General features: G+C 46.1%; 2 protein-coding genes across 4 annotated transcripts; one reads left to right on the top strand and one right to left on the bottom strand.

Moving 5' to 3' along the window:
* Positions 1–362: 362 nt before the first annotated feature.
* On the top strand, positions 363–5,213 carry LOC127314601 (putative F-box/LRR-repeat protein 9). 2 transcript variants are annotated; one of them, XM_051345102.2, is made up of 4 exons: positions 363–493; positions 2,599–2,766; positions 3,335–3,681; positions 4,321–5,213. In XM_051345102.2, the coding sequence occupies exons 1-4, from the start codon at positions 401–403 to the stop codon at positions 5,093–5,095; spliced, it is 1,383 nt and encodes a 460-aa protein (XP_051201062.2). In that variant the 5' UTR covers positions 363–400; the 3' UTR covers positions 5,096–5,213. The 2 variants fall into 2 exon arrangements, with proteins under 2 accessions (XP_051201062.2, XP_051201061.2); XM_051345101.2 differs by having other exon boundaries at positions 2,563–2,766.
* A 1,768-nt stretch (positions 5,214–6,981) lies between these two features.
* On the bottom strand, positions 6,982–13,318 carry LOC127314604 (solanesyl-diphosphate synthase 1, mitochondrial). 2 transcript variants are annotated; one of them, XM_071823259.1, is made up of 13 exons: positions 13,105–13,318; positions 12,292–12,384; positions 12,052–12,132; positions 11,899–11,970; positions 11,655–11,771; positions 11,477–11,563; positions 11,007–11,078; positions 10,631–10,716; positions 10,081–10,213; positions 9,901–9,990; positions 9,579–9,640; positions 7,467–7,503; positions 6,982–7,366 (listed from the first exon to the last, which is right to left on the bottom strand). In XM_071823259.1, the coding sequence occupies exons 1-13, from the start codon at positions 13,183–13,185 to the stop codon at positions 7,187–7,189; spliced, it is 1,191 nt and encodes a 396-aa protein (XP_071679360.1). In that variant the 5' UTR covers positions 13,186–13,318; the 3' UTR covers positions 6,982–7,186. The 2 variants fall into 2 exon arrangements, with proteins under 2 accessions (XP_071679360.1, XP_071679361.1); XM_071823260.1 differs by having other exon boundaries at positions 12,052–12,135; positions 13,105–13,122.
* Between the last annotated feature and the right edge of the window lie 4,220 nt (positions 13,319–17,538).

Below are 17,538 nucleotides of genomic sequence, written 5' to 3'. Positions count from 1 at the left end.
ATCAATCTACTGTTCCGTTGAGGGCGGTGGCTCAGGCGGGAGCACATGGCCGACGCGCCAGCGAGCCCCGCGGCCGCCGGTGGGAGCCGCGTTAGCGGCAGCCCCACGTCCGGTGGCGTCAGGGAGCGGGAACGGTTCCTGCCGGTCGCCGACATCAGCCGCATCATGAGGAAGGCCATCCCGCCCAACGGGAAGATCGGCAAGGATGCCAAGGAGGCGGTGCAGGAGCTCGTCGCCGCGTTCATCGCCTTCATCACTAGCGAGTAATAATTAATAAATGAGCATCCTCTGTTTGGTTTCACCTTCAATTTTGGCCTTTCGTTAGTCGGATCTGTGCTGATTTCGTCGATTCTCCTTCTGCAGGGCGAGCGACAAATGCAAAACGGAGAAGCGGGAGGCCATGACGGGCGACGACCTGCTGTGGGCGATGGCGACTTTGGGGTTTGAGAACTACATCGAGCCCCTCAAGCTCTACCTCCACAAGTACAGAGAGGTGCGTGCCTACTCGATCGCGGTTGGGTGGGTAAACCATGAAAATTGGTTGCCTGCACGGATTGGATGGGGTTTTAGTTTTAGTTTCTCATCAGTTAGAGTGAGTGAGTTGGATTATCAAATGTCTAGGAATGTCCTAATGCCGGTTGGTGATCTGGGAGTCCATCACCGTTCGTCTGTTCTATCCATGGTTGCACCCATGGATTGCACCAAACGTGTGTCATTACTGTGTCCGCCCCAATCGAGGATTGGTATCAAGCAGGGGTCGAGCTGGGTCGGCACATGGGATGCGACCCCGAACAGTAAGTAATGACCCCCAAAATCGGAAAGAGCAAGATTGCAAGAAAAAGTGGCTTGACAGTGGGTTCATGGATTTCCAGATGTAGCTTCTATTGGCTTTGTTCAGTTTGGGGGCTGAGGATGACCACACTGCCTGTGGAGCATTGAGTTGTGTTGCACAGACTGCATTTCCTTGTCTATGCCCCAACAATTGTCAGATTCACTAAGACTTAAGTTTTCAATACCTAGAATCCTTTATTTTGTAAGTGAAGTCCAAAATAAAAATAATGAAATGCATTGGAGCAATCAGTTCTCGTTCTGGCGGAGCCAGGATTTTAAGGGAACTTTTAATGTGAAAATTTGGAAGATAAAGCGCAGCTCTATTCAACATAATCAATAGTTCAAAATAAATTGGAATTTGCGTGTATTTTTTTCGATAAAGGGAATTTGAGGGTCTAGTGATATGGCTACCAAAAGCATATCTTGTAAAATCTACTAAAATAGACTAGTGTTGCTTCAACGGTTGCCATGAAAGTTTTACAAAGTGCAGGACCTATCAATAAGGCCACAGCTTTACTCTTGTTGTACTAATTTGAATATTAGCAGAAGTTTGGCATTAATTTGATTTGAAGTACCTATAACACTCCGGCTGCCAGGAAAGGAAAATATAAGTGAGGAAATAGTTAAAGTATCTATAAGGCTACTGCTGCCACAAAGGTAAAAATAAGTGCAGGAAGGATCTATAAGGCTACGTCTGGTGGAAAAGTCCGGTTTGAACCTGGGTGCATGTGAACCCTAGTTGGAAATGCATTTTCCAAATGTTAAAAATTCTGAAATAAAAATATCCGGGTACGTACGCATGTTCCATGTGTGCGTAGAAAGTTTTCGCGGAGAAACCACTTTTTTATTTCAGAATCTAAAAAAGACAAAATACGTCACATATATACTGCTATATAGCGCTGCAAAATTTCACTTTTTTGCCGAGACAAAATAAAAGGTTTTTTCGTCACGAAACTCATGTCCAGGGCACATATTTGAGATCATCTGGGAAATCATTTTATGTTTCGATTTTTAAAACATGTTTTGACATCACAAACGGAACTTTTCAAAAAGTGGGTTCACATGCCCCCATGTTCCATATATGCTGCGTCTGGTCATATCCTTTCTGTCCTACCGTAATTTCCATGGCTTTATGGCTTTAGGTGCGGACTGGAGCAGGCCCCTATGGTGGCGCCACCCCTGCCTGAGGCCATGCATCCTAGACTCCTAGTTACCAGTTAAAGTATAAAAACCATAACTTCAAAAAAAAAAAATATAAAGACCAAATGTCTATGCCGCATTTTATAACACAGCTAAGATTTTATACATGGCTCGTTTTTGCTCATATTCTTGTGTACACATCTGAACACGGTTTCCCTTGTTTGATGGATATTTTTATTGCACGTGGAGTCATGTGGTATTTGCTTATGAATATTATTTTTTTAAAGCTAGTAGTTGTTGCTTGGTTATGAAATCCTCCTTGATTTTTTATTTGATCTTAGACATTGGTATTTAAACTTTATGGAATGTAAGATGAACCTAGGAAATTTTAGCTCATATATGCCCCGGTTGAGCCTGTCTTAGAGATTTTAGCTCATATATGCTCAGCTGAACTGACTGTGCTCAAACTGTTTAGACTTATAGCCCATCACAGAAGATTTATTAGTTAACAAATTAAACATCTTATTAACATATAATTAGAGTACGATAATATTTTTATCACCGACTTAAGTGAATAATCATCTTAATTAGATGCCACTATTTGACGAGGGAATGGAAATGGAACAGTGTGAGCAACTGGAGGTTGTGCCGCCACCGCACTGCTCTGCCGAGGGAATCACCGAGATGGGTCATGAAAAGGCGAAAGAGGGGCTTTTAAATGTTGATCCTAAACCCTCCAACATCACTATCCATCAGAGTTTCCCTGAACCGGTGACTGTGCTGCTGCCCTGCAAGGTAATGCTGCCAAGTATTATATTTATCATTGTTGCTAGTTAGCTATATCAGGTATCATTTATTTTCATTTCGACACCATCTGAGGTGTGGAGCCATCATCACACTGCAGTATTACCTGAAAAGGTTTCTTGCAGCCAATTAAATTATTTTTCATTGCTGGTAGTTACCAGTTAACTGATTTTTTGTGACTGTTACTTTGTGCATTTTTCCCTCTTGGTTGCATTTTTATTGTGTGCATCTTAGTGTGTAGAAATCTTTTACCCTTATTTTCCTAAGCAGTAGCTAGGTAGATTTTATCTGCTTCATTTTTTTACTACAATTGAGGTTTTAGTAGTCGGAGTATTGGTTGCAGTAAATGAATTTGTAAAGAAACTTTTATATCTGAGGTTACTTCAGTCTAAAACATTTTATTCTCATGCATAAGTTACCTTATAGTGTGGCGCGGAGAAGCTGCTCATTGCATAAGTTTCTTCTGTTTTGTATTCAAGCTGTGGCATCGTACAAATTTTTAAATCCCTGCTAAAGTTTGTCAGTCTTGTTCTCTCTCTGACGATGGTATCCTTTTTAGATGCTACCTTGCACAATGGAGGTAGAGCCAAAAGCCTTGCTTGAGTCTGATCTTAGGGATTGGTCTGAGCTCCCACTCGATGCGCTTTCTGCAATCTTCATGAAGCTTGGGACAATTGAAATCCTGATGGGTGCGGGACTTGTGTGCCACTCATGGTTGGTGACGGCCAAGTCCCCTGAGTTGTGGCGTTTCGTTGACATGACACGCCACGAGGTGGTTTTCTCAAAGGCGGAAAACATCATGCGCAAAATGGCAAAGGTGGCTATAGATCGCTCTGATGGACGGATGGAGTCATTCTGGGCTCAGAAGTTCGTCAGTAGCGAACTCCTTGATTACATTGCGAACAGGTATTGTTCGTTTGTGCTAAATTCCTTTCCTTGAATCTCAGCACTTGATCTTTTACTCTAAATTACCAGTCTGTAGCACTGACGCACTGTTTGCAGTATTTACCTCCACTTAATATTTAAGAAGTTGGTTTCAAAGATGAATTTAACATCAAATCAGGTTAATATGTTGTCTTCAAATGACTAAATTGATGAATCAATGCACATTGGAACGAGTTCTCTCAATTCCATTGGATTTTTGCGATTTCGACGAATATTGGTGATTTTTCGAACTTGTCACTGTAATGTGGTGGTTTATTCGAATTTACTCCCAATAAGCTGGCTTGAGATAGCGAGACTCTTGTTTGGTACTCCCTCCGTACCATAATTCTTGTCATGGTTTTAGTTCAATTACGGAGGGAGTACTATTTATGGTGTGTCACTATGTGTTATTTACCAAATAAACTTGGGGTCACCTAAAAAAATGGCACTCGGACTCTCTTTTGATATTTATGGTGGATTTCTGGCTTTTAGTAGAAAATATGTTTATGGTTTCAACGTGTTGATCAGTCGACTTGCGTACTTCTTGTGTGATCGGTTGTTGTGATATTATGTCTATTTTGATATCTGATATCCTTACTGTTTTGATATTTGTCTCTGCAGATGCAACTCATTGAAGAGCATTCGGGTCATCGCCTCCGGATACTTTTGGGATGATGCAGTAACTAGGCTTGCATCTAAATGTCCAATGCTAGAAGAGATAGAGTACTCGTATCAGAAGCAGTCGTGGTATTTTTTCAAGATGCTCGGCGCAGTACGCCCAGAGCTGAAACGTCTAAGGATCAATATGCCTTGGTTCGACTCGGATGCGATGGAGCGTGAGATGAGGATGGAGCAGCAGCATGACGAAGACGAGGAAGAGGAAGAAGAAGAGGAGCCATATGAGGCCTGGGAGGCGAGACACAATCAGGAGGCCTTCGCCATAGCAGAAAACTTGCACGAGCTGCAGCTCCTTCAGATGACCGGTTACAGCCTGACAAAAAAAGGGGTCTACGCCATCCTTGAAGGCTGCCCCCACCTTGAGTGTCTCGACCTTACTGATTGCGGCCATCTCGAAGTTGATGATGAGCTCCTAGCTCGCTGTGCCAAGATCAGGCATGTTTGGCTGCCACGACGCTGGCCTCGTGTTCACTGCCCAGATCTACGTACCATTGGGGAGAACGAAGGCGAAGTGATCGAACCTTCTGATCTCTATGAAATGGAGGCTCGTTCGCTGCGTGACGAAGGAGCAATGGAGGATGATAGCTACGGGGACAACTACTGGGACGACTATTCGCTCCCCTCATCCCCTGACTGCCCCACCGCCCCTGACTTGCGCAATGTGACCTGCGATGACACCAGATACTACACTTACATCCATGACTACTACTCTCTGTGATCTTCCCAATGCCCTGTTCGATAGTTATGACCTATGCAGCTGCTTGTGTAATAATTTGCGTGTATCCTGCAGATCGAAGGCCTTTTGATGTACAAACAAGCCTGTCTAACTTGAACTTTCTCCCTGTAGTGTGCTTTGTACTAGCTTACTGTGGTTTTGAATGGGTTTCGGCCTGCACGTGTCTATGCTTATGTCTAATGGAGATGCGCATGCTAGCAGGGGGTACACCCACACCTGCTGGGAAGGCCACTCGTCCACCGACTTTTGCAATGTAAGAGCAGGTCTAACAGGCCCCTTATAACCCGTCCACCCCGTAAAATTCCGGCGACATACGGGGCAGGCGCGGTTTGGGCCGTCTAGCAGGCCCCGTATTCGGGCCGCCCCGTTTCGGCGGAATACGGGCCCCAGGAAATCGGCCCCTCCGCCCACTATTTATGCTGGGCGCAGGTGCGAGTGAGGGGTTAACCCCTCACTCGCAACCCTAGCTCCGCCGTGCGCCGCCGCCGCCTCCACACCGCTCCGGCGAGCAATTCCTCCCTCCGCCGCGCCGCATTCGACCCCAGCCCCGGCATGGACGCCCGCCGCCGCAGTAGCGCCTCGCCGGCGAGCGGATCGAAGCGATCCCGCTCGCCGGACAACGTGGTGGACGCGTGGCGCTTGAAATGCAAGCGCTCCGCCGGGGGGAGCCGCCGTGCGGCCTGCAAGTACGCAGGCGCGTATTACATGCCGGACTCGCTCCGGGAGTTCGCCGCCGGTGGGCGGTGGTACCGACAAGATCCGCCGCTCAAGCCGATGAGCGGCGCCGACTTCGACGCGTGGCGCGCTGAGTGGGAGCGCGAGCGCGCGGCGAAGGCGGCATGGGCGGCCATGATCGGCAGCACCAGCGGCGGAGGAGGCGGAGGCGAGGAGGAAGCGGAGGCCGGCGAGGAGGAAGCGGAGGAGGCAGAGGAGGACGCGGCATACTTGCGCGCGTTGGCCGAATCCGAGGTGGAGGCCGCCGAGAAGGCGCGGGCGGAGGCAGACAAACAGGCGGCGGCCATCGCCGCCGTGGCTGAATTCCAGGCGAAGGAGGCTGCCGCCAGGACGGAGGAGGAGGCTGCCGCCAGGGCGGAGGAGGAGGCTGCCGCCAGGTATGGCTTCGTGCCATACATCATCCTCGAGTAGCTAGGATTGCAGTAGATCGCTATGTATATGTATGATCCAGTGTATGATCAATGAAGATGAACTATGGTTTCATTTTCCCGGGGTTTTAATTTTTAAAAATACAGGGCGAAATACGGGGTCTGCTAGACGGTATGGTTCAGCAAGACGCACTTTTGGGATACGGGGCGAAAAACTCGCGTTATACGGGGCATAGAAATAAGGGGCCTGTTAGACATGCTCTAACATGCGATGAGACAGTATACTACACTGACATGGATGAATACTTGTTTGTGTGATCTCCTCAACTCCCTGTTCTGAGTTCCATTTATGCAGCTGTGCCATCTTCGGTAGTCCAGGCCATTGTCTTCGTTTTTTTTTGAACATTCTGTGTTGGTGTTTTTGTATGTTGGATGAACTAGCTTACGTCTGCCAGTATTGTGCCTTTCTTTTACCGTGTAGCACCGGGTTTTTCCTGCATGTGTCATCTGCAAAAGCTGATGTGCTCATGTGCATGGGAATGGAATGGTTTACGCACTACTAGGCAATATTCTCATGTGCATCTGTTAACTCGTCTGAGAGTTTTCGGACTCTAATAATGTTCAAGTATTGAACATTCTGTGGGTGTAGCATATTCTACCTTGTTCTGTGACTTTTTGATGAAATTTTGGATGTTCTCGTGCCATAACCCATAAACGTTAAGAAAAAAAAATTTGCTGTCGTGGTTTTTAGTACAAACTTCAGAATGACTCAACTCAACTCAATTAGAGAACTACAAGCATCATATGTTCTGGAGCACCTGGCAAAACACAGATAATATGGAAAACGAAGAGAGATAAATCTCCTATCCAGATCTGTTGGACTCCATCAGCAACAGAAATTGCCACAAACGGAAACATGCATCCAAGCGACAAACAGGCACGTTTGTGTTATATCTTGCATATTCTCGCTTCACTTTGTTCTACTGATGAGCTTTTGAGCAAGGTCTTTGAGTGCTTGCCTCGAGATCAGCGCAACTCTGTCCTCAACCTCAGGAAGAGAATCAACTGCGTCTGCTGCCAGTTTTGCATGTTCAGTAGCAAGCAACTTAGTCCTCTCGATTCCCCGACTTTTTGAAAGGTATTCGAGGGCCTGAAATTTTGGAAGTGGTCACTCCTGGCATTGATCATTTTATAGCCCAAATATCTGCATCATATTACTAGAAAGGAAAAAAAGGAGTTTCGATACTAACAGTAGCGACGTCTGAAGGGTCATCAAATCCACGCTCTGTTGGAGTTAACCTTGTTGTATAGGCTTAGTCTCATGTTTATTTCAGATTGCATGATGTTGTTTTAGTAGCTGGCTATGTTCTAACTAGTTGCATACACGTGATCGTGGCATAGAGGCAGATTGGCAAGAGAGAGCAGCACATAGCGATAGAGATTGTGTTGCGCAGCGGCCAGATTGCAAGCCATAAGCAGAGTAGTTGCATGCACGCGTTGTTAGAATCAGTCAAGTATTAGTTAGTGGAGTCTACATGTTTGGATCAGGATGTCCAAGCTAGTGTGGCCGCTAAGTTAGCTTCAGCCGTGTTAGTGCTGAACGTGCGCATGTAGTTAGTGGTGAGTAGAAATCGGATCAGGCCGGTGTTGGCTTGGACGAGTCTGCATGTTTCCCTTATAAGCAGTTGTATTCAGCTAAGTTCAGTCAAGAGAACAAGAGAAAAGAGTCACGAAGGTGCGGTGCCAGAAAAAGTCTCTGTGTGTTCTTCTCCAATGTGTATATGTGTGTGTTGATCCTTGGGCAAATTCTGTCATTTGGTATCAGAGCCATTTCCGCTCGTGGTTCCTGTGCTGATGGAGGGAGACGCTGCCGATGCGAAGGCCAAGGAGGCGGAGCTCGCGATGAAGGCGGCGGAGGAACCGCACACTCCGCCAAGGGCGCAGCTCACCGATGGCGGCGGCAGCGAGCTCCGCGTGGTGGAGCGCGTGGTTCGGCACAGCTCCGTGGTGGCGCCGCCTCTCGTGCTGACCCGCACGAACTACTCCGATTGGGCGCTTGTGATGCAGGTGCAGCTGCAGTCCAACGGATGGTGGACGGCGATCGAGCCGGGCGTCTGCGACTACTACACCGACCGCGAGGCCCTAGGCGTCATCCTCCGAGGTGTGCCACCGGAGATGCTGCGCACGCTGGCGGTGAAGAGCACCGCGAAGGAGGCTTGGGACACCCTCAAAACCATGAGGTTGGGGTGCGAGCGCGTCCGTGAAGCAAGGGCGCAGACTCGCCGCACTGAGTTCGAGAACATCCGCTTCAAGGACGGCGAGAAGGTGGAGCAGTTCGCCATGCGCCTCACCGGCATCATGCATGACCTGGAGGTCCTCGGAGATGGCGTCACCGAGCTCAAGGCCGTGCAGAAATTCCTGCGCGTCGTGCCGAAGCGGTTCAAGCAGCTCGCCTACTCCATTCAGCAGCTGCTCGACCTCAAGACCATGACGGTTGAGGAGCTGGCTGGCCGGTTCTTGGCTGTCGAGGAGGAGCTCGACATGGAAGAAGAGGAGGGTGGCCAGCACGGTGGGACTCGCCTTCTCCTCACGGAGGAGGAGTGGCGTGCTCGCGACCGCAACGGTGGTGGCAAGAAGAGGGGCAACTTCGACATCCGCAAGGTGCGCTGCTACAACTGCCAAGACTATGGGCATTACGCGAGGGACTGCACCAAGCCAAGGAAAGAGGCGGCTCATCTTGCCGTCGCGGACGTCGACGAGCATCCGGCGCTCCTCTGAAGGTCCTCATGGAGTTTCAAAATAAAAGACAACAAGGTTAAGGGAGTGATTGTTGGAGTTAACCTTGTTGTATAGGCTTAGTCTCATGTTTATTTCAGATTGCATGATGTTGTTTTAGTAGCTGGCTATGTTCTAACTAGTTGCATACACGTGATCGTGGCATAGAGGCAGATTGGCAAGAGAGAGCAGCACATAGCGATAGAGATTGTGTTGCGCAGCGGCCAGATTGCAAGCCATAAGCAGAGTAGTTGCATGCACGCGTTGTTAGAATCAGTCAAGTATTAGTTAGTGGAGTCTACATGTTTGGATCAGGATGTCCAAGCTAGTGTGGCCGCTAAGTTAGCTTCAGCCGTGTTAGTGCTGAACGTGCGCATGTAGTTAGTGGTGAGTAGAAATCGGATCAGGCCGGTGTTGGCTTGGACGAGTCTGCATGTTTCCCTTATAAGCAGTTGTATTCAGCTAAGTTCAGTCAAGAGAACAAGAGAAAAGAGTCACGAAGGTGCGGTGCCAGAAAAAGTCTCTGTGTGTTCTTCTCCAATGTGTATATGTGTGTGTTGATCCTTGGGCAAATTCTGTCACGCTCTACAATCTCATGCAGTTCGGGGAACTCTTCCATTGCGAACAGTAAAGGAGCTGTCACGATTCCCTGTGCATATAAAGGCATATATCATTCGGAAAAGCAACATCCGCAGAAAAGTGATATTTGAAACTTGAAACTCAACACGATGGCAGTTTTTCTTGTCCTAACTAAACCATAATGTTTTGCGATACACTAAAAAAACAACTCGAGATCTGTGCTTTCCATGAGCCCATTCTAGTCATTGCATGATGCGCTGCAATAATTGGTTGGTAATAGAAAGGTAAACATTTTTTCAGAGTGGAAGTGGCTAAGAGTGATGCTATTACTTGATGGATATCAGACAATGAGCCTTTGCCCAGTGATGCGGATGTGCCCGTGAAATCAAGGATGTCATCAATCAGCTGATATGCTATACCCTGGCAGGGGATTGTAGAACATAGATTGTCTTAGTAGCTCATGGTTAGCAAGCAAAGGAAAAGATTCTGGGCACAGAAAATTCTACAGACCAAGTGCCTGCCATACTGATATGCAAGACCCACAACCTCTGCTGTTTGGCCAGCAAGAACCGCAACGGCTTTGCAGCTATTTGAAATCAACGCAGCTGTCTTGTAGTATGTCTTCTGCAAATAGTAATCCATTCTGTACGTGCATCGTGAACAAGTGTCAAATTAAGTAAAAGACCATAAGTGAGGATTGGATAAACCCATCTTACACTCTTTTCGTTCTTTTGCTTGGTTTCCTTCGATCAGGAACAAGGCTACCATAAGCTTTTGAGTTGACACTTCAGCACCAGAGATTTTTTAAAAATATTTTTTTCTCGACATTTTGTGTTAAGGAGAACCAAGATGGTGCAAGGTAGAGCCGGCAACAAACCAAACCAGAAAAGAAGCTACAAACAGCTAGAAAATGAAGGAAACTGGCAACAAAAGAAACAAAACTGACATTTTTCATATGTATCATTCTTGTTCTTGCTCTCTGTGTGCTTCATGACAGGTAAATCAGTATTTGGGGATATTTTAATGCTAGAAATCAGAAGAATGAAATGCATATTGCTACCTGCAGCGTTGTGCTGGAGTTATGGTCATCTGCATGAGCTCACCAGTCACAAGGTTATTTAGAGCTGTTGCTAGTAACGACACAACCTGCAGCGAAAATTTTAAAAAAAAGGAAGAAACAACATGAGTATCATGATGCTATAAACCCTTGCAATATCCATTGCGAAAAGCAACTGATAAATCTGTTGAAAAAGCTGGAGAAAGGTGCAGGGTGTCATGAGAGATCTAGTGCTAAAATGAAACTTGATTTTTTCTTTTTTTCCTCTGTTACTTTACTTGATTATATTAGCATTCACTGTTCACTTTACACTATCTAGCATCATCCCAGAATTAAAGAAGGAATTATTGGGCTATCAAACAATGGATAAACATCACACCTCAGTATTGTCAAGAGACCCAGCAGCAGAAAATGCTCTGAAAAGTAGAAAATCACCAGCCAACACCGCAAGCTGCAAGATAGCGTCAGTTTTACTAATTGCTTGGAAAGCACTGCAAATATGAGCGTTGGATATATTTTGAGGGCTGGTCCAGTATTGGTTAAGTTGTTACTTTCTAAAGGACACAGTTTGTATTTATGAGATCAACATGTGCTGAACAAAGAGACATACCATTTTTGACTGTTTAGTTCCAGAAATCAGAACTTCAACATAGAAGATGGGCATGCTTGCTTTTATGACTACTAAAAATGGCTAAAATGAAGTTGTTCAACTGAAGCTACTGAACAGCAGCCTTATCAAATTGAATTCACACCTGCTTAATCATTCATATTTAATAAGGCAAAACAACAACAAAACATGCCATATCATTCCCTCTGAAAGGTATCACATATACAGTAAATGTTCATTACCTTGTTTCCCACTGCAGAGTTCAGGGAGTCCATACCTCGTCTAGTATCAGCAACATCCAGAACATCATCATGGATAAGGCTTGCTGCCTAAGATGCGAAAGCAGAAGATAAGTTACTGAAATAAATAATCCTGTTATCTTGGAGAGTTCAAGAAAGTAAGATGGATTATCATGTGTACATGGATCATTTCTGTTATCTCAGCAACCCGCATGTGCCTTGCACGAAGCTCGTTCTTTGAACCAATAATAGATTCAGGAGTGTCTATTCTTAGAGCTGAGGCCATCAATAGTAGAACCTGATACATTTGATTATCAATAACTCAGCACGAGAAAATCATGTATATACTCGTGTGTGTTAGAAAACAACAATACATGTCTTCAGTGAACAGAATATTCAATACCACCCTGAAGTCAGGGGCTTACAGTAGGACATGTTCTTTTCCCTTCAGCTCCAGCTCTGAAGAAGTATCCAGCTGCTGATGTCAATTCAGGTACCTGCAGTCATACATATGCTCGTGATACGAAATTAACAAAGCACATAAGACATACGGTGTAATTCAGGATAAGAGTATGCACCTCAGATACCACCATTGAACGCAATCTATACGTGATTTCAGAGACTTCGTCCTTAATCAGAGCAAAGGGATCTAGCATCTCCTACTATATAGAAAAAGAAAAGGTTTCTGTTACGAGAATGGAACGTTGAGTTATGTGCATAATAATACTCGATATGTTCAAAATCTTTCATAATTTTGCTTCAGAAGAACTAAAAAATGGGCATAGCAATATAGCATCATGCCAAGAGTTTATCTCTACCTTAGCAGTTGAGCCTGCTCCTCCAGAAGTCTGATGTCTAGTGATGTCACAATAACACGAACTTGAGAGAAATCTTTCTCCGTTACAGACATTCTGTGAAGCAAGAAGGTGATGTCAGTGCATTATATAGTACATGTATTTAATTAATTCATAACACCTAGAAGCATTCGATTAGAGTATATTTGGGTTCAAGCATGTAACCAAAGGACATTGCAAAAATAGCCAATCACATGTTAACTGCAGCGTGATCTATGACACAGAATGACAGAAATAATATATTCCAGAGGCATAAGGCTCTACTTGGCATAGCATAGGCTTACAGTAATGTCATTTTGTTCTAGATTTTCCTTGATCAGATTGCACACAATTACACAAATATATGTTTGCAACCAACACATATATGGAACTGAATTCGAGCGGATAATCCTGGGTAACATATTTTAAGCAGCTGGGCCTTTTCGCTCAAAGAAAATAGTTGGCCTTTCGGAACTTATTTTTCACATTAAAACGCATACAGCTGGGAAGCAACCGCATACCAGCGTAACTTCCAAGAAAAATCATGGGCTGCATTTTCTTAAATCCGACAGGAAAAGATAGATGTGTATTGTCTCTGAAAGAAAAATGGAGGATTTTATTTGGTTTAATACCAAAAGATTCAAGATTTGCATGCTAAAGACCGTGTTCAATCTGCAGATCCAGATCAAAGAAAGCACTTAATTTGATTTTCCTTATCTAACGGCCCACAGTGGGCAAAGCTTCAGCATGATAACCAAGAGGTTGACCAAATCATGAGCTACAAAGGTATCATCTCACCACTGGCTTTGGGGAAACGGCATAAGTGGTGGAGGTTGAGCGAAGGAGACCGGCGAGAATAAGGCGTCTAAACAGCCTCATGGCCGGTGGCCCGCGCACCGCCGCCGTCGAGATGTATCGCTCGGAGCTGGAGCGGATCGGTTGAGGAGCGAGTGAAATGGCTTTAGTTTTCGCTTTCTTTTTTCTCGCGTTCAGGGTAATGTTGCTGGCTTACATTTTTTATAAAGGAAAAACAACGGGTGAATGGGAGGGCGTTTTTTTAGGCCATCTCCTGCACTAAAAGCATGTACATTGGTTTAGATAGATACTGACTGTAATACTACTCCATGTCATCTATAGACAATGATACACACAGTGTATACAATAGTCTGTCTGTAAGTTATCTATTTTTAGTCATAGCTATATGTGAGTATAAATTATAGACACCCTTCATACAACAGCAAAAATGGTGACTGTAAGCTGTCTGTAAGAAGCCTACATACTGTCTGTAACTTTACAGACAGCCTCGTTCTCTCTCCTCATTCTCTTTTCTCCACATCACCAAAATCACCTATAATTACCTCTTACAGACAGCTGAGTCATCACCATTGTACATGCCCTAATGAGCTGCTCTCGGGTAGTTAAGCTTGTGATCGTCAAGACTCGTACTGTTAAGCTCGTTAAGAATAACGAGTTGAAATAATCTTTTGGATAAACTTGTTATGTGCTTGTGAGTCCTCGTGAGCAGCTCATTAAGAATCCTTTAAAAATAAACATGCCTATGTAGCTAAGTATATACTACCTCTATTCCAAAGCTTAAAGCCTATATTTTTTCAGAAAGTTAAACTATGTTAAGTATGACAAAGTTTTTATCAAAAATTATTAACATGAAAAGTACAAAATCAATAACATTAGATAGATTCCTACCTAATAATGTATCGGAAATAACTTTGTACACACACAATCGTTACCGTTCACAGTGGGGAGTTGCTTTGACATCCGGAGAAAATGAATGGAAGAGGGTTTCAGTTGTGCACCACACTTTGGACTACATCAGTAGCAGCACCCCGTGAGACACGGCATAAAGGAGTCAGAGTGCCCGAGATTCCTGGCCATCGTGCAAGCACACGCCATCCCTCTCTCTTGCATCGCCTCCATTTCACTGCTTTCTCTTTTCCTTTCTCCATTTCCTTCCGCGCCTCCTTTTCTGTATCCCGGCGATGTCAGGCGATTTGCTCACGCGCAGCAGCGGAAACACCAGCATGCACGCACCCGCGAATGGTGGAAACTCACAGCTCTCTCCACGCACGACAACGAGAGCGGGAGATTTCAAAGTTTCAAAAAGAGCAGAGCGCATCAGATCGGTTTCCGCTCGTTATAGTCACTTTGATCAGCTTCTCAGAGTTTTGCAATGCAGTCTCATCGATAATCAACACCGTTTGAATAACAACTAATGACAAATTGCATACTGATTGGTACAAGGCCTAGTTTTCTTGATACGAGTCGTCGGCCAAGAAAGGTTACAGCACGAACATCTCAGACTGGGCCTCTTTGTTTGGGCTGGTTGTGGCTGGCTGTAGCTGGCTGTGGTGCTGCGCAGGGAAAGCTGCTGTGTAGGAAAAACTGCTTTTCTGTGTATTACTCTTTGGCAACTTAGCTGGCTGTTTGACTGTAAACCGGGAAATTATCTAAAATACCTTAGATTCAGGAGGCCGTGTATTTAGTTCATTTACGTGTAATAAATAAATATTGTAATTCACATTCAGCTAGCTTGCATGTTCTTGCATCTCACGGTGGCAGTAAATCCTGATAATACAATTGTGCGTACACTTTATTACCATAGAGTTCCAAAGAACAAGAGAGGGTCGAGTTGTATGATTCGTGGTTGCATCCCTTTCTAAATAGCTATCTGATCAAAAAGTTACACAGACAACGCATGAGTCAGGATTGCAGGACCGAGAAAACCAAAGCATGGAACAAACAGATCGATTCATACCCAGCACGTCTACGCGGCGGTCGTATGTCCCGAACTCCTGATGCCGCTCAAGCTGACCATGCACGTGCAGCGAAGCTGGGAAGAAAAGTAGTCAAATCGGTAGCAGCTCACCCCGCGGGGCTCCGCTCGGGGACGAGCTCGGACGGCAGTTGGATACGAGCTCGGAGAGGCGCCGCTCAATCTTCAGGACACGGACAGAAAAGAAGGACAGCGAGAGGTTCGTCGTCAGGGAGTGGGTCGTCGGAGGAGACGAGATCAACGGCGGGGACGGGGTCGCCGGGAACGGGAGCTCAGCTGCGACCTCAAACGGCGGCATACAGGTGAGGTCAACGGCAGTCGCCGGTGGGGATGGCCGGAGCGGCAGCGGTGGGGTGTGGCGGCGCGCGCGAGAGCAGACCTGTATCGCTCGCTGACTCTGTAGCTAGACCATAGATGGAAGGGGAAAAAACTTTTCGGACTACACATATTTGGGCTGGCACTGGTTCAGCTCGGTGGCAGGTTGATTGTAATTTTGAGAAACGAAATGGGCAATCAAAAGCACCGGTTCGGGGCTGAGGAAAAAAGCCCGGGAAGCACCTTCCACCTGTGCTTTTTCTTGTACGTGGGAAGGGCACCTGCTTTGGCAAAAGACCACAGCGCAGCCAATCCCTTTGTTTCCTATGTCCTGCTTATTTCTATGGAAAGCACCTAGAAGCCCAAACAAAGAGGCCCAAACCCCAGCTAGCTGAAACCGATTACTAATTGCCCTCCGGCGACCAAAAGAGAACACATCTCCCCAACTGTCAGAATAAAACGCTAACTGAACCAAACGACTAACTACGGTCCGGTGACCAAAACCACAATCAGACGAGCCGAGCCTGGACCCGTCGCTGCATAATGTTCCGGACGCCGTCAAGCTGCTGAAATCACGACACGGGCCGAGCACCTCATCGTCGCCATCTTCATGCTCGTCTGTGGCCTGGTACCCAGCGTCTGAAGACGAGTCACCGTCTTCAAGCGCAACCATCCCGGCTGCAAAGTCGACAACGCCAGCGAACATGTTCTCCGCCACTTGCTCCTCACCGACGGCGTGGCCAGCAGCATCCTGCATGGTTTAGTGTTCTCGAATCAATATCACGTAGCAACTATTCTCAGTTTTGGAATCCATGTAAATATAAAACTCACCTCATTGGGTGCAAACAGCAGGTCCTCTGCGTTCTCCGCTCCGACGACAGCAGCTGCATGCCCAGGGTTGCCGTGGCCATCGTATCCGACGCTGTCCTCGTCGTCCGCGTTGTAGCCTGAAGTCCCCTTGGTGGATCTAAGACAGATTAACAACACTAGGCATCAGCCAAGACCGGGGACAATGGCACAGGTGGATTCTGGCTAGCAAGTGGAGTAACAAAAGGGACCATCTTGGTTTTGCAAATTAATGGCCAAACGATCTGGACAGTGGCATGCGACACATCTAAAAAAAATCGTTTTTTCAGGCCTCTAAACTCAACACATGATTATCTGGACAAGTGGACAATGACCTAAGAGAGTCCGTTGTAAGGACATGCCTGACCTGCAGAATGTCGAGTTCAAATAACAAGTAGATATTGGCCATTCCAAAGAATGGTAAAACAGAATAGGAAGTTTTAGGAGAAATACTGCAGGTATTACAGTTGGATTATTCAGAGAGCTACAACTTATCACAGCCAATTTTTACGGGGTGAAAGGGATTGCACTTGAAATTGCTAATCTCTTTTAAGGAATCGAACAGCATCAAAATGCTTTCAAACAGGATGGTTGGCAGGTTGAGCTAAGGTATGGTACATTCGGATCGAAGTAGTTTCCCTGCACATCCAAAGTAACCGGCTCTAACAATTGGTATCCAAACTAGCCCCTCCCCTTAAGCTTTTTCAGACTTAAAAATTGACAACTGCGCTTAGGCATCGCAAGCCAGCGTGTTATTGGTAAGTCTAGAACAAATTTCACACGAACCATTAGAAATGATTATCTAATGAGCAAGCATATCGAGTTTATGAGGCCAAACGTTCTTAGAGGTGGGGGCAAAACAAGCTCTTTAGTTAGCAAGCATATACGAAAAGCTAACAAGTGAGGGCAACAAAATAGCCGCAATAGTAATTTCAAAATGCCTCGTTACCTTTTCTTGTATCCGACACCAGCGTCGTCGACGTCGAGGCTCCCTTCTTGGGGGACGTCGCTGCCACTGTCCAAATTGTGTGCGCCGCCGGCGACGCTCCCCAACTCTTCGGCGCATCGGCCGTCGATGTCGCTGCCCCTTTCTTGTTCGCCGCCGTCTTCGACGCTGCTACCAATTCCTTGGTCGCCTCGTTCGTCCACGCCGCTGCTGCCTTCTTGTGGCCCGGCGAAGAAGGAGGCATTTTCTTTCTCATCCTCAACCCCACGCTTGGCCACAAACCGGTCAAAGGATACCGGCTCGCCGGCGGGAGGTATAAGAGAGGCTACGTACT

This window comes from Lolium perenne, chromosome 7 (assembly GCF_019359855.2).
Source record: "Lolium perenne isolate Kyuss_39 chromosome 7, Kyuss_2.0, whole genome shotgun sequence".
Classification (NCBI taxonomy): domain Eukaryota; kingdom Viridiplantae; phylum Streptophyta; class Magnoliopsida; order Poales; family Poaceae; genus Lolium; species Lolium perenne.
This window is presented reverse-complemented; position numbering and strand designations above follow the sequence as displayed.

Bases quoted from the DNA above. Each gene is read 5' to 3' on its own strand.
- LOC127314601 (XM_051345101.2), top strand. From the start codon at position 401: ATGACGGGCGACGACCTGCTGTGGGCGATGGCGACTTTGGGGTTTGAG. The intron at 494-2,562 runs GTGCGTGCCTAC...CATCTTAATTAG, and splicing joins ACCTCCACAAGTACAGAGAG to ATGCCACTATTTGACGAGGG. The intron at 3,682-4,320 runs GTATTGTTCGTT...TTGTCTCTGCAG, and splicing joins CTTGATTACATTGCGAACAG to ATGCAACTCATTGAAGAGCA.
- LOC127314604 (XM_071823259.1), bottom strand. From the start codon at position 13,185: ATGAGGCTGTTTAGACGCCTTATTCTCGCCGGTCTCCTTCGCTCAACC. The intron at 11,971-12,051 runs GTGCATACTCTT...GTATGACTGCAG, and splicing joins GTTCAATGGTGGTATCTGAG to GTACCTGAATTGACATCAGC. The intron at 11,079-11,476 runs GTAATGAACATT...GCTATCTTGCAG, and splicing joins ACTCTGCAGTGGGAAACAAG to CTTGCGGTGTTGGCTGGTGA.